This window comes from Theropithecus gelada, chromosome 8 (genome assembly GCF_003255815.1).
Source record: "Theropithecus gelada isolate Dixy chromosome 8, Tgel_1.0, whole genome shotgun sequence".
NCBI classification, from domain to species: Eukaryota; Metazoa; Chordata; class Mammalia; order Primates; family Cercopithecidae; genus Theropithecus; species Theropithecus gelada.
In genome coordinates this window covers 146,231,477-146,257,394 of record NC_037676.1, presented here as the reverse complement: position 1 = coordinate 146,257,394, position 25,918 = coordinate 146,231,477, and the positions used below count along the sequence as shown (strand labels likewise).

Here is a 25,918-nt window from a genome sequence, read left to right as displayed (position 1 = left end):
GTCTTGCTCTGTCACCCAGGCTGAAGTGCAGTGGCACCATCTTGGCTCACTGCAAGCTCTGCCTCCCAGGTTCAAGTGATTCTCCTGCCTTAGCCTCCTGAGTAGCTGGGATTGTAGTTGTGCACCACCATGCCCGGTTAATTCACTGCGTTTATATGATTATTTAATTACTTTAGTAGAAATGGGGTTTCACCATGTTGGCCAGGCTGGTCTCGAACTCCTGACCTCAAGTGATCCGCCTGTCTTGGCCTCCCAAATTTCTGGGATTATAGGCATGACCTACTGTGCCTGGCCTGAGAAAATAATCTTTTTAACAAATGGCACTGGGATAACTGGATATCCAGGTTACAAAAGAATGATGTCAGACCGCTACTTCACACCATATACAAAAGTTAAATCAGAATGGAGTAAAGGCCTAAATGTAAGAGCTAAAACCATAGAACTCTTAGAATAAAACTTGGGGTGAATCTGCATGACCTCAGATTTGGCAGTGGATTCTGAGCTATAACACCTAAAGCACGAATAACAAGAGAAACAATAGATAAATTGGACTTCATCAAAATCAAAAGCTTTTATGTTTCAAAAGACATTAGTAAGAAAGTGAAAAGACAACCTAAACAATTGGCAAAAATATTTACAAGTGATATATTTGAGGAGGGACTATATCCAGTATATATAAAGCATCCTACAAGTCAACAGTAAGAAGACAGCCCAATTAAAAAATGGGCAATGGTCTGCACAGGATGGCTTGTGCCTAAAATCCCAGCACTTTGGGAGGCCGAGGTGGCAGGATCACTTGAGTCCAGGAGTTTAAGACAAACCTGGGCAACATAATGAGACCTTGTCTCTATTTTTATATAGAAATTAAAAAATAGGCTGGGCGCGGTGGCTTACACCTGTAATCCCAGTGCCTTGGGAGGCCGAGGCAGGCAGATCATGGGGTCAGGAGATCGAGACCACCCTGTCTAACATAGTGAAACCCTGTCTCTACTAAAAAAAAAAAAAAAAAAAAAAAATTAGCCAAGCGTGGTGGTGGGTGCCTGTAGCCTCAGCTATTTGGGAGGCTAAGGCAGGAGAATGGTGTGAACCCAGGAGCCTGAGCTTGAAGTGAGCTGAGATCGCGCCACTGCACTCTCCAGCCTGTGCGACAGAGCGAGACTCCGTCTCAAAAAAAAAAAAAAAAGAAAAAGAAAAATGAAAAAAGAAATTAAAAAATAAAATAAAAATGGGAAGTGGATCTAAATGGATATTTCTCAAAGATATACAAATGGCCAATAAGCACACCTAAAGAAGCTCAACATCATTAGTCATCAGGGAAATACAAATCAAAACTGCATTGTAATATCACTTCACACCCACTAGGATGGTTATAATTTAAAAAAATCAGATAACACATATTAGCAAGAATTTGGAGAAATTGGGACCCTCATACGTTTCTGGTGGGAATGTGAAATGGTGAAGCAGCTTCGAAAAACAATCTGGCAGTTCCTTAAATGTTGAACATAGAGTTACCATATGACCCAGTAATTCTACTCCTACATATATCTAAGAGAAATGAAAACATGTCTGCACAAAATCTGTACATGAATGTTCATAGCGGCATTATTCATAATAGCCAAAAGGAGGAAATAACCCAAATGTCCACCAACTAATGAATGAGTAAACAAAGTGTAGTAGAGCCGTACACTGGAATAGTATTCAGCCATAAAAGCAAAACAAAACAAAAAACCCTAACTGTAACCAGGAGTACTGAGAACCTTGAAAACATTATGCTTAGTGAAAGAAGTCAGGCACAAAATACCACATACATGATTCCATGCTTATGAAATGTTGAGAATAGGCAAATTCATACAAACAGAAAGTAGATTAGTGGTTGCTTAGAGCTGGAAAGGGGGTGGTGAAAGGGTAGGGGTGTGATAGCTAAAAGGGATGAGGTTTCTTTTTGGGGTGATGAAAGTATTCTAAAATTGATTGTGGTAATGTTTGTACATACCTGTGAATATACTAAAAACCACTGAATTATGCACTTTAAGTGGGTGAATTGTATGGTATATGAACTACATCTCAGTGAAGCTGTTATTTAAAAAAGATTCATTGGGGTTACAGGCATTTATTGTGGCAGAAAACGCACATTTGTGGTTCAGGGGCCAATCTAGTGCACACCTGGGAGGCATTACAGGCTCTGCAGGCACAGACCATGAGGAGTATGTCCCCTGCTCACACTGGGATGACCTCAGTCTACAACCCATCAGAATCACTGACGAGATCTCAGCAGCTGCCTTGCCCATGTCCCTGGTCAGGAGACAGGATGCCTTTGGGTGCATGACTGCAGGATGCCATGGGTGGAGGGAGAGTCCTCAGCTAACAGACACCCACTATTAGCTTGTGTTAAAGAGATTTCAGTCCCATCGCTTGATATTCCAATGCAAAGAGATTTCAGTCCCATTGCGTGATATTCCGATGCGATATGCACAAATGATTTCTTAACCTTTTGATAATTTGTGTTTAATTTATTGAGATTTGTGAGTTGAAAATCTTAGGCTCCAGTACAAGTACGTTGAAAAGAACTTGAAGAGAACGTCGAAGAGGACTTCAGATTCACTGCGTTTATATGATTATTTAATTATTTAGGTCTCTCAGCAAGGTTTGTTACATCAAACAATTGAAGTTAAAAAGAAAAGCAAAAGCTAAATATCTGGCCTCACGACTGTAATCCTAGCACATTGAGAGGCCAAGGTGGGAGGATCATTTAAGCCAAGGGGAGGATCCTGAGGGGAGAAGGCATGAGGGAAGAAGGTCCTGAGGGAAGAGGGTCCTGAAGGGAGAGGGTGCTAAGGGGAGAGGGCCCTGAGGAGAAAGGGTCCTGAAGTGAAATGATCCTGAGAGGAGAGGGTCCTCAGGGAAAAGAATCCTCAAAGAAGAGAGTCCTGAGGGAAGAGGTTCCTCAGGGGAGAAGGTAGGTCCTGAGGGGAGAGGGTCCTAGGGGGAGAGGGTCCTGAGGTGAGATGGTCCTGAGAGAAGAGGGTCCTCAGGGAAAAGGGTCCTGAGGGGGAGGCTGCTGAGGGGGGAGGGTACTGAGGGAGGAGGGTCCTGAGGGGAGAGGGTCCTGAGGGAGAGGTTCCTTAGGGAAGAGGGTCCTGAGGGAAGAGGGTTTGGAAATAAGAGGGTCCTGAGGGTAGAGGGTCCTGAGGGAAGAGGATCCTGGAGGAAGAGGGTCCTGAGGGGAGAGGGTAGGTCCTGAGGGGAGAGGGTTCTTAGGGGAGATGGTCCTGAGGTGGGAGGATCCTGAAAGGAAAGTATCCTCAGGGAAGAGATTCCTCAGGAAAGAGGGTCCTGAGGGAAGAGGGTGTTGAAGGGAGAGGGTAGGTCTTGAGGGGATAGGGTCCTGAGGGAAGGAGGGTTTTCAGGGAAGAAGGTCGTCAGGGAAGAGGGTCCTCAAGGAAAAGGGTCCTGAGAGAAAAGGTTCCTGAGAGGAGAGAGTCTTGAGAGGACAGAGTCATAAGGGGGAAGGTCCTGAGGGGACAGGTTCTTCAGGAGAGAGGGTTCTGAGGAAGAGCGTCCTTAGGGAAAAGGTTCTGAGGGAAGAGAGTTTTGAGGGGAGAGGGTCCTGAGGGAAGGGGGTCTTGAGGGGAGAGGATCCAGAGGGGGGTCCTGAGGGAGGAGGATCCAGAGGGAAGAGGGTCCTGAAGGAAGAGGGTCCTGAGGGAAGGGGATCCTTTGGGGAGGGGGTCCTGAAAGAAGAGGGATCTGAAAGAAGGCAGTCCTGGGGGAGGAAGGTTATGTGGGAAGAGGGTCTTGAGGGAGACGGTCCTCAGGGGAGCAAGTAGGTCATGAGGGAGAGTGTCTGGAGGGGAGAATGTCCTGAGGATAGAGAGTCCTGAGGGAAGACAGTCTTAAGGGGAGAGGGTCCTAAGGGGACAGGGTCCTGAGGAGAGATGGTCCAGAGGTGGGATGGTCCTGTGAAGAGAGGATCCGGAGGGGAGAGGGTCCTAAGGGTACCGGCTCCTCAGAGAAGAGGGTTCTGAGGGAAGGTGGTCCTGAGGGGAGAGGAGAGGGTTCTGAGGGAAAAGGGTCCTTAGGATAGACAGTCCTGAGGCGAGAGGATCCTCCTGGAGGAAGGTCTTGAGGGAAGAGGGTCCTGAGAGAGGAAGCTTTTTAGGGAACAGGGTCCTCAGGGAAGAGGGTTCTGAGAGAAGAGGTTCCTGAGGGGAGAGAGTCTTGAAGACAGAGGGTCCTGAGGGTGAAGGTCCTAAGGTGGGAGGTTCTACAGGGAAGAGAGTGGGTCATGAGGGGAGAGGGTCCAGAGGAGAGAGGGTCCTGAGGGAAGAAGGTCCTGAGAGAAGATGGTTCTGAGGGGAGAGGGTCCTCAGGGAAGAGGGTCCTGAGGGGAGAGGGTTCTGAGGGGAGAGGGTCCTAAGGAAAGGCAGTCGTGAAGGGAGAGGGTCCTGAGGGGAGAGAGTCCTCAGGGAAGAAGGTCCTGAGGGAAGAGGATCCTGAGGGGGGAGGGTTTTTAGGGAACAGGATTCTCAGGGAAGAGGGTTCTGAGAGAAGAGGTTCCTGAGGGGAGAGGGTCATGAAGAGACAGGGTCCTGAGGGCGAAGTTCCTGAGGGGAGAGGTTCTACAGAGGAGAGAGTGGGTTGTGAGGGGAGAGGGTCCAGAGGGGAGAGGGCCCTAAGGCAAGAGAGTCCTAAGGGAAGAGGGTCCTGAGGAGAGATGGTCCTGAGGTGGGATGGTCCTGAGGGGAGAAGGTCCTCAGGGAAGACCTTAGGTCCTGAGGAAAGAGGGTCCTGAGAGAAGGGGGTCCTGAGGGAAGAGGGTCTTGCGGGGAGAGGGTCCTGAGGGGAGAGGGTCCTGAGGGACAGGAGTCCTGAGGGAAGAGGGTCCTGAGGAGAGAAGATCCTTAGGGGAGAGGGACCTGAGGTGGGAGGGTCCTGAGTGGAGAGGGTCCTCAGGGACGAGGTCCCTCAGGGAAGAGGGTCCTCAGGGAAGAGGGTTTTCAGGGAAGAGCGTCCTGAGGGAATAGGGTAGGTGGTGAGGGGAAAGGATCCTGCATAGAGAATGTCCTCAGGGAAGAGGGTCACGAGGGGAGAGGGTCATGAGAGAGGAGGGTACTGAGGGGATATGGTCCTGAGGAGAGAGGGTCCTCAAGGAAGAAGGTCCTTAGAAAAGTGGGTCCTGAAGGGGGAGGGTTTTCAGAGAAGAGGGTCCTCAGGGAAGAGGGTCCTTAGGGAAAGGGTTCTGTGGGAAGAGGGTCCTGAGGGGAGAGGGTCCTGAGGGGAGAGGTTCCTCAGGGAAGATAGTCCTGAGGAGAGAGGGTCCTGAGAGGAGAGGGTCCTTAGGGGAGAGAAACCTGAAGTAGGAGAGCCTTGAAGGGAAAGTCTTCTCAGGGAAGAGTTTCCTTAGGAAAGAGGGTCCTGAGGGAAGAGGATTCTGAGGGGGGAGGGCTTTCAGGGAAGAGGGTCCTGAGAGAAGAGCTTCCTGAGGGGAGAGGATCTTGAGGGGGAAGATCCTAGGGGGTGAGGTTCTTCCAGGCAGAGGGTCCTGAGGGGCGAGGGTTCTGAGGTAAGAGGGTCCTTAGACAAAAGTTCTGAGGGAAGAGAGTTTTGAGGGCAGAGGGTCCTGAGGGCAGAGGGACCTGAGGGAAGGGGGTCCTGAGGGAAGACGGTCCTGAGGGGAGAGGGTCCTGAGGGAAGGCGGTCTTGAGGGGAGAGGGTTCTAAGGGGAGAGAGTCCTGAGGAGAGAGGATACCGAAGGAAGAGAGTCCTGAGGGAGAGAATTCTCAGGGTAGAAAGTGGGTCATGAGGGGATAGGGTCCGGAGGTGGGAGGGTCATGAGAGGAGAGGGTCCTCAGGGACAACGTTCCTCAGGGAAGAGGGTGTTGAGGGAAGAGGGCTTTCAGAGGGAGAGGGTCCTGAGGGGAGAGGTTCCTCAGGGAAGATAGTCCTGAGGGAAGGTGGTCCTGAGGAGAGAGGGTCCTTAGGGGAGAGGGACCTGAGGTGGGAGGGTCTTGAGGGGAAAGGCTCCTCAGGGAAGACGTTCCTCAGGAAAGAGGGTCCTGAGGGAAGAGGGTCCTGAGGGGGAAGGGTTTTCAGGGAATAGGTTGGTGAGAGAAGAGCTTCCTGAGGGGAGAGGGTCTTGAGGGGGAAGGTCCTGGGGGCTGAGGTTCTTCTGGGCAGAGGGTCCTGAGGGGAGAGGGTTCTGAGGTAAGAAGGTTCTTAGAAAAAACGTCCTGAGGGAAGAGAGTTTTGAAGGGAGAGGGTCCTGAGGGGAGAGAGACCTAGGGGAAAGGGGTCCTGAGAAAATGCAGTCGTGAAGGGAGAGGGTCCGGAGAGGAGAGGGTCCTCAGGGATGAAGATCCTGAGGGCAGAGGGTCCTGAGAGGGAGGGCTTTTAGGGAACAGGGCCCTCAGGGAAGAGGGTTCTCAGAGAAGAGGTTCCTGAGGAGAGAGGGTCTTGAAGAGAGAGGGTCCTGAGGATAAAGGTCCTGAGGGGAGAGGTTCTACAGAGGAGAGAGTGGGTCCTGAGGGAAGAGGGTCCTAAGGGAAGAGGGCCCTAAGGGGGAGGGTCCTGAGGAGAGATGGTCCTGAGGTGGGATGGTCCTGAGGGGAGAAGATCCTCAGGGAAGAGGTCCTGAGGGAAGAGGGTAGGTCCTGAGGGGAGAGGGTCCTCAGGGGAGAGGGTGGGTCCTGAGGAAAGAGAGTCCTGAGAGAAGGGAGTCCTGAGGGAAGAGGGTACTGCGGGGAGAGGGTCCTGAGGGGAGAGGGTCCTGAGGGAAAGGAGTTCTGAGGGAAGAGGGTCCTGAGGAGAGAGGATCCTTAGGGGACAGGGACCTGAGGTGGGAGGGTCCTGAGGGGAGAGGGTCCTCAGGGACAAGGTCCCTCAGCGAAGAGCGTCCTGAGGGAAGAGGTTTTCAGGGAAGAGGGTCCTGAGGAAATAGGGTAGGTGGTGAGGGGAAACGATCCTGCATAGACAGTGTCCTCAGGGAAGAGGTCCTCTCCCCTCAGGACCCTCTTCCCTGAGGACCCTCTTCTCTGAAAACCCTCCCCCCTCAGGACCCTCTTTTCTAAGGACCTTCTTCCCTGAGGACTATACCTCTCCCTGAGGGGAGAGGGTCCCGAGGGGAGAGGGTCCTCAGGGAAGATAGTCCTGAGGGAAGGCAGTTCTGAGGAGAGAGGGTCCTGAAAGGAGAGGGTCCTTAGGGGAGAGAAACCTGAAGTTGGAGGGTCTTGAGGGGAAAGTCTCCTCAGGGAAGAGTTTCCTCAGGAAAGAGGTCCTGAGGGAAGAGGGTCCTGAGGGGGAAGGGTTTTCAGGGAAGGGGGTCCTGAGAGAAGAACTTCCTGAGGGGAGAGGGTCTTGAGGGGGAAGGTCCTGGGGGGTGAGGTTCTTCCGGGCAGAGGGTCCTGAGGGGAGAGGGTTCTGAGGTAAGAGGGTCCTTAGACAAAAGTTCTGAGGGAAGAGAGTTTTGAGGGCAGAGGGTCCTGAGGGCAGAGGGACCTGAGGGAAGGGGGTCCTGAGGGAAGACAGTCCTGAGGGGAGAGGATCCTGAGGGAAGGCAGTCTTGAGGGGAGAGGGTTCTAAGGGGAGAGAGTCCTCATGGGGAAGGTCCTGAGGAGAGAGGAGACTGAAGGAAAAGAGTCCTGAGGGAGAGAATTCTCAGGGTAGAAAGAGGGTCCGGAGGGGAGAGGGTCATGAGGGGAGAGGGTCCTGCGGAGAGAGGGTCCTCAGGGAAGAGGGACCTGAGGTGGGAGGGTCCTGAGGGGGAGCGTCCTCAGGGACAAAGTTCCTCAGGGAAGAGGGTCCTGAGGGAAGAGGGTTTTCAGAGGGGAGAGAGTCCTGAGGGGAGAGGTTCCTCAGGGAAGATAGTCCTGAGGGAAGGCGGTCCTGAGAAGAGAGGGTCCTTAGGGGAGAGGGACCTGAGGTGGGAGGGTCTTGAGGGGAAACGCTCCTCAGGAAAGACATTCCTCAGGAAAGAGGGTCCTGAGGGGGAAGGGTTTTCAGGGAATAGGTTAGTGAGAGAAGAGCTTCCTGAGGGGAGAGGGTCTTGAGGGGGAAGGTCCTGGGGGGTGAGGTTCTTCCGGGCAGGGGGTCCTCAGAAGCGAGGGTTCTGAGGTAAGAGTGTCCTTAGAAGAAAAGTTCTGAGGGAAGAGAGTTTTGAGGGGAGAGGGTCCTGAGGAAGAGGGACCTGAGGGAAGGCGGTCTTGAGGGGAGAGGGTTCTAAGTGGAGAGGGTCCTGATGGGGAAGGCCCTGAGGAGAGAGGATACTGAAGGAAGAGTCCTGAGGGAGAGAATCATCAGGGGAGAAAGTGGGTCATGAGGTGAGAGGGTCCAGAGGTGAGAGGGTCCTGAGAGAGGATCCTTAGGGAACAGGGGCCTGAGGTGGGAGGGTCCTGAGAGGAGAGGGTGCTCAGGGATGAAGTTCCTCAGGGAAGAGAGTCCTGAGGGAAGAGGGTTTTCAGGGAAGAGGGTCCTGAGGGAATAGGGTAGGTCGTGAGGGGAAAGAGTTCTGCACAGAGCGTGTCCTTAGGGAAGAGGGCCACGAGGGGAGAGGGTCATGAGAGAGGAGGGTACTGAGGGGATATGGTCCTGAGAGGGTCCTCAGGGAGGAAGGTCCTTAGAAAAGAGGGTCCTGAGTGGGGAGGGTTTTCAGAGAAGAGGGTCCTCAGGGAAGAGGGTCCTTAGGGAAAGGGTTCTGAGGGAAGAGCGTCCTGAGGGGAGAGGGTCCTCAGGGAAGATAGTCCTGAGGGAAGGCGGTCCTGAGGAGAGAGGGTCCTGAGAAGAGAGGATCCTTAGGGGAGAGAAACCTGAAGTGGGAGGGTCTTGAGGGGAAAGGCTCCCCAGGGAAGAGGTTCCTCAGGAAAGAGGGTCCTGAGGGAAGAAGGTCCTCAGGGTAGAAGGTCCTGAGGGAAGATGATTCTGAGGGGGGAGGGTTTTCAGGGAAAAAGGTCCTGAGAGAAGAGCTTCCTGAGGATAGAGGGTCTTGAGGGGGAAAGTACTGGGGGGTGACGTTCTTTGGGGCAGAGGGTCCTGAGGGGAGAGGATTCTGAGGTAAGAGGTCCTAGAAAAAAAGTTCTTAGGGAAGAGAGTTTTGAGGGCAGAGGGCCCTGAGGGAAGAGGGTCCTGAGGGAAGAGGGACCTGAGGGAAGGGGGTCCTGAAGGAAGAGGGTTCTGAGGGGAGTGGGTCCTGAGGGACGGTGGTCTTGAGGAGAGAGAGTTCTAAGTGGAGAGGGTCCTGATGGGGAAGGTCCTGAGGGGAGAGGATACTGAAGGAAGAGGGTCCTGAGGGAGAGAATCCTCAGGGGAGAAAGTGTGTTATGAGGGGAGAGGGTCCGGAGGGGAGAGGGTCATGAGGGAAAGGGTTCTGAGGGAAGAGGGTTTTGAGGGGAGTGGGTCCTGACAAAAGAGGGTTCTGAGAGAAGAGGTTCCTGAGGGGAGTGAGTCTTGAGGAGAGAGGGTCCCGAGGGTGAAGGTCTTGAGGGGAGAGGTTCTACCATGGACAGAGGGGGTTGTTGGGGGGAGAGGGTCCAGAGAAGAGAAGGTCCTGAGGGAAGAGGGTCCTGAAGGAAGAGGGTTCTGAGGGGAGAGGGTCCTGAGGGAAGAGGGTCCTTAGGGAAAGGGTTCTGAAGGAAGAGGGTATTGAGGCGAGCAGGTCTTGAGGGAACAGTGTTCTGAGAGAAGAGGGCTCTGAGGGGAGAAGGTCCTGAGGGAAGGTGGTCCTGAGGGGTGAGGGATCTGAGGGGAGAGGGTAGGTCCTGAGAGGAGAGGGTCCAGAGAGGAGAGAGTCCTAAGGGGAGAGGGTCCTTAGGGGAGAGGGACCTGAGGGGAGAGGGACCTCAGGTGGGAGGGTCCTGAGGGGAAAGACTCCTCAGGGAAGAGGTTCCTCAGGAAAGAGGGTCCTGAAGGAAGAGGGTCCTCAGGGAACAGGGTCCTGAGGGGAGGGGATCCCGAGGGGAGAGGGTCCTGAGGGAAGAGGATTATGAGGGAAGAAGGTCCTGAGGGAAGAGGGTCCTGAGGGAAGAGAGTTCTGAGGGGAGATGGTTCTGAGGGAAGAGGGTTCTGAGGGGAGAGGGTTCTCAGGGAAGAGGGTCCTGAGGGAAGAGTGTCCTTAGGGAAAGGGTTCTGAGGGAAGATGGTTTTGAGGGGAGCAGGTCCTGAGGAAAGAGGGTCCTGAGAGAAGAGGATTCTGAGGGGAGAGGGTCCTAAGGGAAGGTGGTCCTGAAGGGAGAGGGTTCTGAGGGGAGAGGGTAGGTCCTGAGGGGAGAAGGTCCGGAGGGGAGAAGGTCCTTAGGGGAGAGGGTCTTGAGGTGGGAGGGTCCTGAGGGGAAAGACTCTTCAGGGAAGAGGTTCCTCAGGAAAGTGGGTCCTGAAGGAAGAGAGTCCTCATGGAAGAGGGTCCTGAGGGGAGAGGATCCTGAGGGGGGAGGGTTTTCAGGGAAGAGGGTCCTGAGGGAAGAGGGTTATGAGGGAAGAAGGTCCTGAGGGAAGAGGGTCCTGAGGGAAAGGGTTCTGAGGGGAGATGGTCCTGAGGGGAGGGCTTCCTGAGGGGAGAGGGTCCTGAGGGAAGAGGGGTCTGAGAGAAGGCAGTCTTGAGGGAAGAGGGTTATGAGGGAAGAGCGTCCTGAGAAAAAAAGGTCTTGAGGGAAGGCGGTCCTGCGGGAAGAGGGCTGTGAGGGGAGAGGGTCCTGAAAGGGAAGGTCCTGAGGGGAGAGGATATTGTAGGAAGAGGGTCCTGATGGAAGGGGGTCCTGAGGGGGGAGGGTTTTCAGGGAAGAAGTTCCTGAGGGGAGAGGGTCTTGAGGGAAGTGGGTCCTGAGGGCAAAGGTCCTGAGGGGAGAGGTTCTTCAGGTGAGAGGATCCTGAGAGAAGTGGGTCCTTAGGGAAAGGTTTATGAGGGAAGAGGGTTTTGAGGGGAGAGGATCCTGAGGGATGAGAGTTCTGAGGGAAGAGGGTTCTATGGGAAGAGGTTCCTGAGGGAAGAAGGGAGGGTCTTGAGGGAAGAGGGTCCTTTTGGGAGAGGGTCCTTTGGGGAGAGGGACCTGAGGTGGGAGGGTCCTCAGGGAAGAGGTTCCTCAAGAAAAAGGGTCCTGAGGGAAGAGGGTTCTGAAGGGAGAGGGACCTGAGGGAAGGGGGTCCTGAGGGAAGAGGGTCCTGAGGGGAGAGGGTCCTGAGGGAAGGCAGTCTTGAGGGGAGAGAGTTCTAAGGGGAGAGGGTTCTGATGGAGAGTGTCCTGAGGGGAGAGGATACTGAAGGAAGAGGGTCCTGAGGGAGAGAATCCTCAGGGGAGAAAGTGGGTCAAGAGGGGAGAGGATCCGGAGGGGAGAAGGTCCTGAGGGAAGAGAGTCCTGAGGGAAGGGAGTCCTTTGGGGACGGGATCCTGACGGAAGAGGGTTCTGAGAGAAGAGGTTCCTGAGGGGAATGGGTCTTGAGGAGAGAGGGTCCTGAGGGTGAAGGTCCTGAGGGGAGAGGTTCTACAGGGGAGAGAGGGGGTCGTGGGGGGAGAGGGTCCAGAGAAGAGAAGGTCCTGAGGGAAGGGTGTCCTGAGGGAAGAAGGTCCTGAGGGGAGAGGGTCCTGAGGGAAGGTGGTCTTGAGGGGAGAGAGTTCTGATGGAGAAGGTCCTGAGGGAGAGGATACTGAAGGAAGAGGGTCTTGAGGGAGAGAATCCTCAGGGGAGAAAGTGGGTCATGAGGGGAGAGGATCCGGAGGGGAGAGGGTCATGAGGGGAGAGGGTCTTGAGGGAAGAGTCCTGAGGGAAGGGAGTCCTTTGGGGAGGGGATACTGAAGGAAGAGGGTTCTGAGAGAAGAGGTTCCTTAGGGTAATGGGTCTTGAGGAGAGAGAGTCCTGAGGGTGAAGGTCCTGAGGGGAGAGATTCTACAGGGGAGAGAGGGGGTTGTAGGGGGAGAGGGTCCAGAGAGGAGAAGGTCCTGAGGGAAGAGGGTCCTTGGAAAGGGTCCTGAGAGAAGAGGGTTTTGAGGGGAGAGGGTCCTAAGGGAAGGCAGTCCTGAGGGGAGAGGGTCCAGAAAGGAGAGGGTCCTAAGGGGAGAGGGTCCTTAGGGGAGAGGGACCTGAGGTGGGAGGGTCCTAAGGGGAAAGACTTCAGGGAAGAGGTTCCTCAGGAAAGTGGGTCCTGAAGGAAGAGGGTCCTGAAGGAAGAGGGTCCTGAGGGGAGAGGATCTTGAGGGGGAAGAGTTTTCAGGGAAGAGGGTCCTGAGAGAAGAACTTACTGAGGGGAGAGGGTCTTGAAGGGGAAGGTGCTGGGGGGTGAGGTTCTTTGGGGCAAAGAGTCCTGAGGGAAGGAGGTCCTGAGGGAGGAGAAGTGTGAGGGGTAGAGGGTCCTGAGGTGAAATGGTCCTATGGGGAGAGGGTCCTTAGGGGAGAGGGACCAGAGTTGGGAGGGGAAAAGATCCTCAGGGAACAGGTTTCTCAGGAAAGAAGGTTTCCCTCCCTTTCCTGAGGGAAGAGGGTCCTAAGGCAAGAGGGTCCTGACAGAGAGAATAAGTTGTGAGGGGAGAGGGTCCTGAGGGGAGAGGGTCCTCAGGGAACAGGGTCCTTATGGGAGAGGGTCCTCAGGGAACAGGGTCCTGAAGGACTGAGGGTCCTGAGGGGATAGGGTACTCAGGGAAGGGTGTCCTGAGGGAAGAGGGTCCTGAGGGAAGAGGGGTGTGAAGGGAGAGGGTCCTGAGGGAAGGGGTTTCTGAGGGAAGAGAGTCCTGAGGGAAGACGGTCCTTAGGGAAAGGGTTCTGAGGGAAGAGGGTTTTGAGGGGAGAGGGTCCTGAGGGAAGGTGGTCCTGAGGGGAGAGGGTTCTGAGGGGAGAGGGTAGGTCTTGAGGGTAGAGGGTCTGGAGAGGAGAGGGTCCTAATGGGAGAGGGTCCTTAGGGGAGAGGGACCGGAGGTGGGAGGGTCCTGAGGGGAAAGACTCCTCAGGGAAGAGGCTCCTCAGGAAAGAGGGTCCTGAAGGAAGAGGGTCCTCAGGGAAGAGGGTCCTGAGGGGAGAGGATCCTGAGGGGGAAGGTACTGGGGGTGAGGTTCTTTGGGGCAGAGAGTCCTGAGGGAAGGGGGTCCTGAGGGAAGAGAAGTGTGAAGGGAGAGGGTCCTGAGGTGAAATGGTCCTGAGGGGAGAGGTTCCTTAGGGGAGAGGGACCAGAGTTGGGAGGGTCCTGAGGGGAAAAGATCCTCAGGGAACAGGTTTCTCAGGAAAGGTTTCCCTCCCTTTCCTGAGGGAAGAGGGTCCTCAGGGAAGAGGGTCCTGATGGAGAGGGTCCTCAGGGAACAGGGTCTTGAGGGAAGAGGGTCCTGATGGGGGAGGGTACTCAGGGAACAGGGTCTTGAGGGAAGAGGGTCCTGAGAGAAGAGAGGTGTGAGGGGAGAGGGTCCTGGGGGGTGAAGGTCCTGAGGGGAGAGGATACTGAAGGAAAAGGGTCTTGAGGGAAGGGGTTCCTGAAGCAAGAGGGTCCTGAGGGGAGACAGTCCTGAGGGAAGAATGTCCTGAGGGAAGGCGATCCTGAGGGAAGAGCATTCTGAGGGGAGAGGGTCCTAAGGGGGAAGGTCCTGAGGGGAGAGGGTAGGTCCTGAGGGGAGAGGGTCCTTAGGGGAGATAGACCTGAGGCGGGAGGGTCCTGAGGGGAAATGGTCCTCATGGAAGAGGTTCCTTAGAAAGAGGGTCCTGAGGGAAGAGAGTCCTGAGGGAAGAGGGTTCTGAGGGTAGATGATAGGTCCTGAGGAGAGAAGGTCCTTAAGGGGAGAGAGACCTGAGGTGGGAGGGTCCTGAAGGGAGAGTATACTCAGAGAAGAGGGTCCTGAAGGAAGAGGGCTCTGAGGGAAGAGGGTTCTGAGGGGAGAGGGTCCTGAGGGGAGAGGGTCCTGAGGGGAGGGGGTCCTGGGGCAGAGGGTCCTCAGGAGAAAATACCCTGAGGGAAGAGAGTCCTGAGTGGGGAAGGTTTTCAGGGAAGAAGGTTGTCAGGGGAGAGGATCCTGAGGGAGAAGGTACTGAGGGTAGAGATACTTAAGGGGAGAGGTTCCTAAGGGGAAAGGGTTCTGAGGGAAGAGGGTTTTGATGGGAGAGGGTCCTGAAGGAAAAGGGTCCTAAGGGCAGTGGGTCCTGAGGGAAGAGGCTCCTGAGGGAAGGGGTTCCTGAGGGAAGAGGATCTTGAGGGAAGAGGGGTGTGAGGGGAGAGGGTCCTGCGGGGGAAGGTCCTGAGGGGAGAGGGTCCTGATGTGAGGGGTTCCTCAGAGAAGAGAGTCCTGAGGGAAGAGTGTCCTACAGGAAGGTGGTCCTGAGGGAAGAGCATTCTGAGGGGAGAGGGTACTGAGGGGAGAGGGTTATCAGGGAAGAGCGTCCTTAGGGAAGGTAGTCCTCAGGGGAAAGGGTTCTGAGGGGAGAGAGTCCTGAGGGGAAAGGTCCTGAGGGGAGAAGATTCCAAGGGAAGAGAGTACTGAGGCGAGAGGTTCTTCAGCGGAGAGGGTCCTCAGGGAAGAGTGTCCTGAGGGAACAGCGTCCTGAGGGTAGATGATCCTGAGGGAAGTGGGTCCTGAGCGGGGAGGGTCCTGAGAGGGGAAGGCTGTGTCCTGAGTAGGGAGGGACAGATCTTGAGTGGGAACGTGTTTCTTGTGGGGTAGAGTCTTGTGGGGAATTGACGGGTCCTGAGGGGCTGGACGCATCTGTGGAGCTTGCAGGTCCTGAAATCAAGGCAGGTTCTGGTGTGTGGGAAGCTGTGGCATGGGGGCCGGCGTTAGTGCTGGGAGGCCCTCTGGAACTAAGGGAAGGCTGCCCCCTGCCGGAGGAAACCTGCTGCAGCCCCTGGGGGAGGCAGTGTGAGAGCAGGACAAGGTGGCCTTAAGGGGAGAGGGTCCTCAGGTAGGTATATGGGCTCAGGTGAGGGAGGGATGGTGAGGGCTGGGATGGGGAGGATGCTGGTGGCTAGAGCAGGCCCTCAGTCTTCCTTTCTTGACTGCCTGTCCCATGCTGACGGCTGTCCCACCCGTCACCTGACCTCTGTGTGGAGGAGCCAGATCTGACCAGTGGGGGCAGGAGCCAGTTTTCAGTGCAGTTACTGTTTTAGTGTTTTGGGCCCCCATCTTGGCCCTCATTTCTTGTCTCCTCAGCTACTCCAACAGCCATATCTCCCTGCAAGTCCCTGAGCCCTCAGGAGCAGGAGGCCCTGCAGTCTGAATGCTGTCCTGGCTGCATCTCCCACCTGCCCTGTGCACAGAGCCAAGTCTGAAGCTCTTGGTGCCTGTTTTGTCCTGGTGAAGTTAATTCGGCCAGCGGCCAACCTTTTCTGATTTCCTGCCTCTTCAGATTACCCACACTGACCACACAGTTGTACCTTCTGTCTTGGTCAGAGATCGCTCCTGGCCACCTGGTCTCTGAGCCTCTCCAGATCTCTACTCAAAGGCCTCTTTATTTTCTCTCCATCTGATTACACTCTTAGTTTTGGCTGCCCTCTCAGCCAGAGCAGCTTTTATGTCCCTGAACTCTTGCTGAGCCATCCTCAGCACTGCCTGGTTGCCTCCCCCATGCCTGCCCTCAGGCTGCCAAATGCTGCTGGAGAAGGCAGGAGATTGATGGCTGCCGCATTTGCAAATCCCAGAGATGGTTGCGCCATTCAGTCAGACCCTCCAAGTTCTCTCAGTTCCTTCCCCCTCCCCTTTTTTTTTTTGAGACAGTCTCGCTTTGTCGCCCAGGCTGGAGTGCAGTGGCACGATCTCGGCTCACTGCAAGCTCTGCCTCCCGGGTTCATGCCATTCTCCTGCCTCAGCCTCCTGAGTAGCCTGGACCACAGGCACCTGCTACCATGCCCAGCTATTTTTTTTTTTTTTTTTTTTTTGTATTTTTAGTAGAGACGGGGTTTCACTGTGTTAGCCAGGATGGTCTTGAACTCCTGACCTCAGGTGATTCGCTCGGCTCGGCCTCCCAAACTGTTGGGACTACAGACGTGAGCCACCGTGCCCGGCCCCCCATTATTAGTCTATTTCAGACCTCCCTGCTCCATCCTTGCTCTCAGAGAAGAACATTTGAACAGAGAAAATTGAAGCCATAGGTCTGGAGTTCCTTCAGCTTCCCACCACCTGGCATGCACACTCATGCTCTCCTTCCTCCTTCCCTTCCAGGACAGTGGAAGAGACTCTCTTCCTTTGTGTCTTGCGTATTTTCCAACAGTCTCTCCTGGCCTCTTCCTTCCACATATAAACAAACTCAGGTCTCTGCCACCTTGAAAAGAAGTTCTAGACCCCATGCCTTCCCAGCTACTGCCCTCTCCCTGTCCACTCCCCTCACCCCAAGGTCAAACTTCTTGAATTAAGTATCTCCATCATCTTTTCTCTCCATTTTCTTGCTGACTTTTCACCTCACCCTGGTCGGTCATTCCACCTATGATGGTTGAAATCACTCTAACCAAGGTCATGAATGCCAGTGTCATGAATTGTCCACTAAATGCTATGGATATTTTTAGTACTTTTGTTGCTTGACCTCTTGCTGACACTGTCCTTTACCTTGCTGAAACTGTCCCCTTTGAAGCTGTCTCTTGGCTTTTGTGACATTCTGCTTTTGAAGTTTCCCTTGCCTCTCTGCATGCTCCTTTGCCAGCTCCTCTACCTGTCCTCAGTTAGGATCTGTCCTTCAGCCTCTTACTGTGCACTCTCTTCCCAGATGGCCTCACCCCCTACCTCAGCTTGAATTATCAGTAACTCTTGAATCTTTTCTCTCTAGACCTGACTTCTCCAAACTTCAGGCTCATAGTGCTACTGCTTCTGGCCACTCCACGTGGATGTTGTGTGGACATCTTAAAATCATTTTGTCCCAAATGCAACTCATTTTCTTCCTCCAAAACTGCCTTTCCCAAGCTCACCTCTAACATTTGCAGGGCTGTGGTCAAGAGCATTTATGTCAAGAGCATAAATGAAAGCCCATTTACCAAATGTCAGAGTAGTTAAAAGTTACTACTCAGGCTAACTGTTAAACTACTTTCTGTTTTCTTTTTCTTTTTTTTTTTTTTTTGAGACAGAGTCTCGCTCTGTCACCCAGGCTGGAGTGCAGTGGCGCAATCTCAGCTCACTGCAAGCTCCGCCTCCCGGGTTTACGTCATTCTCCTGCCTCAGCCTCCCGAGTAGCTGGGACTACAGGCGCCCACCACCTCGCCCGGCTAGTTTTTTGTACTTTTTAGTAGAGACGGGGTTTCACCGTATTAGCCAGGATGGTCTCGATCTCCTGACCTCGTGATCCACCCGTCTCAGCCTCCCAAAGTGCTGGGATTACAGGCTTGAGCCACCACGCCCGGCTACTTTCTGTTTTCTTAACCTGACAAATAAACCTTTGTAACAACCTGGAAGGTCAGATTTGAATTTGAAATTCTTGTACTCTCTGGAGTTTTGTGCCAGGATGTGGTAGATTGGAGAGAGCTGGTCCCCTGGCCCTGCCCTTCTGCACCCCTTCGCTTCCCATCTGAGCTCTGTCCTGCACTGAGAGGAGCCTGGTGCACATGCTTATAAACACCCACAGCCCACCAGACCAAGCCCTGTTCATACCTCCCAAGCTGTTTCCTCCTGTGTTCCTCCTAAATGGGGTTGGGCCAGGTCTCTGGACCAGGGGGATTTCAGAGGTAGGGTTGTGCACAGAGCATAAGGGAGAAGGGTAGACCCAGAAAGAGGAACTGAAGGCCGAGTTCATGAGGGCAAATCAAGAATAAGAACCCAACTCTATGAAGGAGGCCAGTCACAGGGAATGGCCAAGGAGAACAGGCAGGGTGAGGAAGTGGCCAGAGAAAGATTCTCCAAGGCAACTGTAGAGATCTGCCTTGGCTGGGACAACAGATACATTCTGGATGCTCTCTTTGTCATCCCTCACATCCAAGCAGTTAGGCTTTCCATTTTCTTATTAAATAATGTGAATGGATTTCTCTCTACCTGTAGCTCATGCTGTCATCTCCCACCTGGATGACCGCAACAGCCTCAGTCTAATCCATCTCCCTGTCTCAGTCTACTCTACTCTCCCTCCAAGCCATTTTCCCCGTAGCATCTGGGAGAACATTGCTGAAGCACAAACATGATTATTCTCTGTTAGAAACCACCAGTTTCGGCTGGGCATGGTGGCTCATCCCTGTAATCCCAGCACTTTGGGAGGCCAAGGCGGGCAGGTCACCTGAAGTCAGGAGTTTGAGGCCAGCCTGACCAATATGGAGAAACCTCGTCTCTACTAAAAAAATACAAAATTAGCCAGGCGTGGTGGTGCATGCCTGTAGTCCCAGCTACTCGGGAGGCTGAGGCAGGAGAATTGCTTGAACTAGGGAGGCGGAGGTTGCAGTGAGCCGAGATTGCGCCATTACACTCCAGCCTGGGCAACAAGAGTGAAACTCCGAAACTCTGTCTCAAAAAAAAAGAAAGAAAGAAAAGAAAAGAAAAGAAAAGAAAAGAAAAGAAAAGAAAAGAAAAGAAAAGAAAAAAGAAACCACCAGTGTCTTCTTAGTGCCTTTAGGAGCAAGTCCAAGCTCCTCAGCATGTCATTTGCCGTCCTTGGTGATCTGACCCCTCTGGCTGCATTGTTCACCTCTCCCTGGCCCCTGTCACACATGAACACACCACACACACACACCATATATACTCACATAATCAGACACACACCAACATACACTCAAACACCCACATAACACATACATACCACATACACTCTTACATACATTCACACACAGCAACTCACAAACACACACACAGCCATATGCACACATTCACTCACAAATCACACACTGTCAAAGCAGACACACCATATCCTCTCACACACACATGCACTTTTTTTTTAGACGAAGTCTTGCTCTTATTGCACAGGCTGGAGTGCAGTGGCGCAATTTAGGCTCACTGCAACCTCCACCTCCCAGGTACAAGCGATTCTCCTGCCTCAGCCTCCCAAGTAGCTGGGATTACAGGCACCTGCCACCATGTCCAGCTAATCTTCCTTCCTTCCTTCCTTCCTTCCTTCCTTCCTTCCTTCCTTCCCTTCTTTTTCTTTCTTTTTTTCTTTTCTTTTTCTTTCTTTCTTTCTTTCCCTTCCTTCCTTCCTTCTTTTCTTTCTTTTTCTTTCTTTCCTTTCTCTCCTTTCTCTCCTTTCTCTCCTTTCCTTCTTTCTCTTTCTTTCTTTCTTTCTTTCTTTCTTTCTTTCTTTCTTTCTTTCTTTCTTTCTTTCTTTCTTTCTTTCTTTCTTTCTCTTTCTTTCTTTCTTTCTTTCTTTCTTTCTTTCTTTCTTTTCTCTCTTTCTCTCTTTCTCTCTTTCTCTCTTTCTCTCTTTCTTTCTTTCTTTCTTTTTTTCTGTTTTGAGACAGAGCCTCAAAAGTCTCCAGCCCAGACTGGAGTGCAGCAGCACGATCTCTGCCCACTGCAAGCTCTGCCTCCCGGGTTCATGCCATTCTTGCCATTCTCCCGCTTCAGCCTCCCGAGTAGCTAGGACTACAGGCGTCCCCACCACACCCGGCTAATTTTGTTTTTGTATTTTTAGTAGAGACGGGTTTTCACCGTGTAAGCTAGGATGGTCTCGATCTCCTGACCTCGTGAGCCCCCCACCTCAGCCTCCCAAAGTGCCGGAATTACAGGCGTGAGCCACTGCGCCCCGCCTATTTTTTCTTTTTTCTTTTTTTTCTTTTTTTTGAGACAGAGTCTCACTCAATTGCCCAGGCTGGAGTGCAGTGGCACAATCTTGGCTCACTGCAACCTCTGCCTTGCGAGCTCAAGCCATTCTCCTGCCTCAGCCTCCCGAGTAGATGGGATTACAGGCGTGTGCCAACACACCTGGCTGATTTTTGTATTTTTAGTAGAGATGGGGTTTTACCATGTTGGCCAGGCTGGTCTTGAACTCCTGACCTCAGGTGATCCGCCCATCTTAGCCTCCCAAAGTGCTGGCATTACAGACGTGAGCCACTGTGCCCGGCCCACATTTTCCTTCTTTTCATTTTTATTTTATATGTTTTATTTTTTAAAAATTTTAAATATTTGGAAATTACATTTAATTTTCTTTTTACAGTACTGCTCCCTGTGCTAGGCGCGGTGGCTCATGTCTGTAATCTCAACACTTTGGGAGGCCGAGGTGGGCAGATTACCTGAGGTCAGAAGTTTGAGACCAGCGTGGCCAACATGGTGAAACTCCATCTCTACTAAAAAAAAAACCAGAAAAAAAAAAAAAGAAAAATTAGCCGGGTGTACTGGCACGTACCTGTAATCTCAGCTACTCAGGAGGCTGAGGCAGGAGAATCGTTTTAACCCAGGAAGCAGAGGTTGCGGTGAGCTGAGATTGTGCCACTGCACTCCAGCCTGATTGACAGAGCAAGACTCTGTCTCAAAAAAAAAAAAAAAAAAAATTTAAAAATTAGATTTAATTTTCTTTTTACAGCACTGCTCCTTGTGAACAAGGCTAACTCCTAGGCAGCCTGCCCAGAGTCAGCATCATGCACATTTTCCTATACACATTCATACACACTCATTCACACACCCATACCACACACTCCATACTTACACTACAGAGTATGTGTGGTGCATAAATGTGTACCACACATACTCTCATACCACATTCACACACATATACCCACATTACACACACACACACGGGTCGGGGCTTTAATTGCACATCTGTTTCTCATTCCTGCAATCCCTGGGGCCAAGCATTTGTATGAGTAACTTCTACTTGTGGCATGCTCCTTTCCCCTTCACAACCAGTTGGCTGGGCTCACCTCCTCCAGGAAGCTTTTCCTCACCCTCAAAACTTGACCTTTGGGGAGGTGGAAGATCTGAAGTGGTCCAAGGATTCCCTTAAGAATGAAAGCTGGGAGGAGAGGGCTTGCTTGGTTAGCCTGGGAGTACGAAACCAGAGTCTAGCTTCTTAAACAGGAAAATTTTCTTTCCTTCCTTCCTTCCTTCCTTCCTTCCTTCCTTCCTTCCTTGTTTCTTTCCTTCTTCTTCTTTCTTCCTCCTCCTTCTCCTCCTCCTCCTTCTCCTTCTCCTTATTCTTCTTCTTCCCCTTTTCCCCTTCCTCGTCTTCTTCTTCTTCTCCTCCTTCTCCTCTCCTTCCTTCCTTCCTTCCTTCCTTCCTTCCTTCCTTCCTTCCTTCCTTCCTTCCTTCCTTCCTTCCTTCCTTCCTTCCTTCTTTCTTCTTTCTTTCTTTTGAAATTTCACTCTTTTGGCCCAGGCTATAGTGCAATGGCACCACCTCAGCTCACTGCAACCTCTACCTCCCAGTTCAAGGGATTCTCTTGTCTCAGCCTCCCGAGTAGCTGGGACCACAGGTGTGTGCCACCATACCTGGCTAACTTTTTGTATTTTTAGTAGAGATGGGATTTCACTATGTTGGCCAGGCTGGTCTCAAACTCTTGACCTCAGGTGATCCACCCACCTTGGCCTCCCAAAGTGCTGGGATTCCTGGGTGAGCCACTGCACTCAGCCTATTATTAGTTTTTGAGATAGAGTCTCGCCCTGTCAACTAGGCTGGAGTGCAGTGGTGTGATCTTGGCTCATTGCAAACTCCATCTCTCAGGTTCAAGTGATTCTCCTGCCTCAGCCTCCTGAGTAGCTGGGATTATAGGCATGAACCACCAGGTCCAGAAAATTTTTGTGTTTTTAGTAGAGACGGGGTTTCGCCATGTTGGCCAGGTTGATCGCAAACTCCTGACCTCAGGTGATCTGCCTGCCTCGGCTTCCCAAAGTGCTGGGATTATAGGCGTGAGCCACCGCACCTGGCCCCATGTGTATGATTTTTTTTACCCTGTCTGTTGTCTCTGTGTCACTAGAGGTGTAACATTTAAAACGAGGTGTCTGTGTGCTCGTGATCAGCGTGGGGGAACTGGAGACCAGTCCTATGCCACAGTCAGGTTGTATGGCAGGGAACTCAGTGGGTAGGGAGCAGGGAATTAAGACAGGAGGGGAGTGAGCACAAGCCTGAAGGGCTTTACCCTCTGGAAACACCCAAGTTAACCAGCATGTCTAGTTTGGAGTGAGTCAAGTTCCAGTGACTCACTGAGCCTGCAGGATCTGTAGGGGATCTTGACTTCTAGTGGAGTGTTGAAGCTGTGCTGTGGGTAGGCTGGTTGAGGGTGGAGGGACAGGTCCTGGACCCACAGCCTGGGAGCAGCCTCCACTAAGATGAGCCAGGGGTGTGGACAAGATGGCTTGGGAATTCAGAAAGAGGGGCACGGAGGAGAGCTATCGATCTCAGATGCCATGTGAAGGTGAAGGATGCAGCACCCAGGAAGCCGCTTGTGACCATTCTAGAGCAGCGGTGCCAGGGTTCATTGCCAAGCTGCAGAGGAGCAAGGAGGAGGGCATTCCCTCCATGACCTCCTGAGACCTCAGCACACCGAGTCTGTCCTCTCTGGTGCATACCCGCTTCCCTCCCCACTCTCATGGGACCAAGGCCTCTTACCATTGCTCTGGCGTGAGGGAAGGCCTGCTGTTGCCTCACCAAGCCCAGTCATGAACCCGCTGATGCCGAGCCCGCCTGCCTGAGTCTTGATCGCTGATTTGAGCTCGTGATTCTCCCGAATGAGCCGCACCAGCTTCTTCAGTTCCTCATTTTCCCGCACCAGCCTCTCTATCTGATGCCGAAGCCCCTCATAATTGGTGAGTAGAGACATGCCCTGGGGCAGTGGGAAGGGTGCGGCCTATGGGAGGGCACTGCACCTGGAGGCTGCCCAGGGCCCCGGGCCTTGCCCGGGCTGAAGGAGGGTGCAGAGTCTGCAAGGCTGGCCCAGCGGGCCCTGGGTATTGTGAGGTCAGAGGCTGTGCCCTCCTCCTTGCCCTCTCTGCTCTAACACACTCAGCTCTCCATGCCACCAGGCCTATGCACAGGCCTTGCCCTGGCCTGGAATGTCCTGACCTTTTCTCTCTGGCCAACTTCACCCTCACGGTGCCTCTTCTGTGAAACTTCCTCTCCCCCACCGCAAGTTAATTGCTGCCCGCTGGGTTTCCCCAGCAGATGTGTCCTGTGTCATAGCACTTCCCCCGGTTCCAGTTCCGTGCTAGTTCCTTAACGCTGTCCACTGGCTTTACAGTAAGGTCAAGGATTGTAACACGTTCCTGGAAACCCCAGTGTCCAGCAAAGGGCTTGGCACAAGGTTTGTAGGTAACCAGTAAATATTTGTTGAACGAAAACCCACCACTCCACCTTCCTGGCCAGAATGCCCCTTCCTTGTGATCTTGAACATGCCTGGGTTTGACCTCTCAGCCTTCTCCTGGGATGCTGTGTCTTGAAGGCCTGGACACTCGCCCATTATTTCTTCTGACCCAGGTGCTCAGAGTCTCTATCTTACTGCTGGTCCAGGAGCTCTCTACAACTTGGAGTTTCCATTTCTGGTGACTCAGGGTTCTCTATTCAAAATCTCCCATCGGTGCCTTCTCTGTACTTGGATCTCTATTCCTCAGCTCCTTGAATTTTCCTGACTTTAGTCCTTCAAGAAACCAAGACTGTATCCCTCACTTGGCTCTAAGAACTCAGGACTCAGTCCTCATCATGCTACCCTTCTCTTAGAGCTATCTGCAGATAACTCTACGGTCCTGACCTTGAGTACTGAGTGAGGCCGTGTCCTAGTGGCCTCCACTGGCTCTGTGGCTGTTCTACCTCAAACCTCTTTTTAGGGCAGGGAGAGGATAGCAAAGTCCAGGTACAGGCCAGAGGGCAGACTCCTGGTAGAATGTGGGAATGAGGAAGGGGAAGAAGGTCAGCCAGGGCTGGGATCAGTCTGAGTTGAGCATTCTACCTGGACCTCACAATGGGGGGCCTACCCCTACCCTTCCTCTAATGCTTCAGACTGTAATCCTGGCTCAGTCACTCTGGCCCCAGGGACCAGAGTCCCAAGACCCAGAGTTGAGGTCTCTTCAGTCATCCCTCTAACTTTATAGAGTGTATCTGTTGGGTTTTCCTTCAACATGTGAAAATTAGCTTATCATGGTCTTATTTCACTGTTGGCCTCTTGGGTTGATGCCGTCTGTTATGGTTACATTTTATGTGTCAATGTTGCTAGGCTATAGTGTCCAGGTGTTTGGTCAAAATCTAGCCTAGACATTGCTGTGAAGCTATTATGCTGACTTTAAGTAAAGGAGATTACCTTCAGTCATTTGGGTGGGCCTCATCCATTCAGTTGAATCACTTTTTAAAACTTTATTTTTTTAATTTTGAAATTTGTTTATTTATTTCCTTACTTATTGATTTACTTTTTTTGAGGCAAGGTCTCAGTCTGTTGCCTAGGCTGCAATGCAGTATCACCATCATAGCTCACTGCAGCCTCGACCTCCCATGATCAAGCGATCCTCCTGCCTCAGCCTCCCAAGTAGCTGAGACTACAGGTGTGTGCGACCACACTCAGCTAATTTTTATTTAAAACATTTTTTTGTAGAGATGGGGTCTTACCACATTGGCCAGGCAGGCCTCAAACTCTTGGGCTTAAGCAATCCTCCTGCCTCAGCCTCCCAAAGTGCTGGAATTACAGGTGTGAGCTACTGTGCCTGGCAGAAGAACTTAAGAGTGAAAAAAACCTGAAGTTTTCTGGAAAAGAAGGAATTCTGCCTGAAGATTGTAGCATAGAAATCCTGCCTGAGTTTCCAGCCTGCCTTACAGATTTTGGACTTGCCAGCCCCCACAATTATGTGACCAAGCCCTTAAAATAAATCTCCTAATATAACAGAACTCTGACTGATGCACCATCTCTATTTCCTTTTGTATATGCCAGTGTTGTCACCGACTGTGGCAGGCATTGTGTTAGGAATTGGGGGTTCAGTGCTAGTCATAGCAGGCATTGTCCCCACCTTATTGACTTTACCAGCTAGTGGGGAGTGGCTATGAATTGAATGATCATGTATAAATGCTGAGTTTACCCTGTGATAAATGCTGCCTGGGAGAGGCACTGGTGCTGGGAGAGGGTACAGCAGGTGGGCCAGATCCAGTCGGGGAGTGTGCTTCACCAAAGAAACCAAAAGTGTGGTGGAGCAGAGAATGAGCAGGGTGGGTGTATGTGCTGGGGAGGGATGGAGGGCCCAGGGCGGGACAGGGCCTGTGGCTATGATCTTGATTGATCTTTAAGGAGGGGCATGTGGGAACAGATTGGAGGGAAGAAGCTACTGAGTGGCACACAGTAAGGAGGCCACTGCAGTCATCCAAACAAGCAGTGAGGGTGGCTGGTTCACAGGTGGTGCTGTGGAGGTGGAGACAGTCGGCAGAGCTGAGAAATGTTTAGTGGTACTGCATGGGCTGGTCTTGGAGTTGGCCTGGATGTGGGGATGAAGGCGAGAATGAGGGCAGGATGGCCTTGCAGTTTCTGGCATGAGTGGTGGAGCCTCTGATTATAACAACCCAGTTGGAAGGAAAACCAAGTTTAGAGTGAATATTCGGAGTCAGGTTTGGATGTGCTGCGGAGATCAGGATGTTAAGGAGATGTGCCAGGAGGCAGGGGGTTACTGCTCCAGGTCCCAGAGGAGAACCGACTGTGTGGGCTGGAAAGATACACGTTAGAGGTATCAGCTCCTAGATGGCAACTGGATCCGTATGAGCGGATGAGGTTGCCCAGGAATTGGGAACAAATGAGAGAGAATAAGCCTTCGGCCCACAGTGCCTAGCAGAGCCAGGACAAAGCTGCAGAGGACATAGAGCAGAAGTGTCCATAGCGACAGGAAAACTGGAGAAGGCTGAGCTGCAGAGGCCACAGGCAGAGGATATTTCAAGGTTATGTGAAGCAGCAGTGGTGTCTAGTGAGGCTGAGAGGTCAGATGAGACCAAGACTGAAAAAAAAGTGTGCATCAGCTTTAGGGACTTGAAAGTCATTGGTGATGCATCAAGGGCTGTTTGGGTGAAGTGGTTTGGCCAAGTCCAGATTCACAAGTCTGAAAAGTGAGTGGGAGGGTAAGGTGGAGATAGGGCACACACAGCCCTTCCCAGTGGTTTGGTTGTATGGAGAAGTGCAG

The 25,918-nt window shown here is 52.5% G+C and overlaps 1 protein-coding gene across 2 annotated transcripts in view; it reads right to left on the bottom strand.

Moving 5' to 3' along the window:
• The window catches only part of SPATC1 (spermatogenesis and centriole associated 1), a 39,133-nt gene extending 16,419 nt beyond the window's left edge, over positions 1-22,714 (bottom strand). For both annotated transcript variants that reach the window (XM_025393451.1, XM_025393453.1), the window contains exon 1: positions 22,389-22,714. In XM_025393451.1, coding sequence (XP_025249236.1) covers positions 22,389-22,599 — 211 coding nt within the window. In that variant the 5' untranslated portion in view covers positions 22,600-22,714. The remainder of the gene's footprint in view (positions 1-22,388) is intronic.
• Between the last annotated feature and the right edge of the window lie 3,204 nt (positions 22,715-25,918).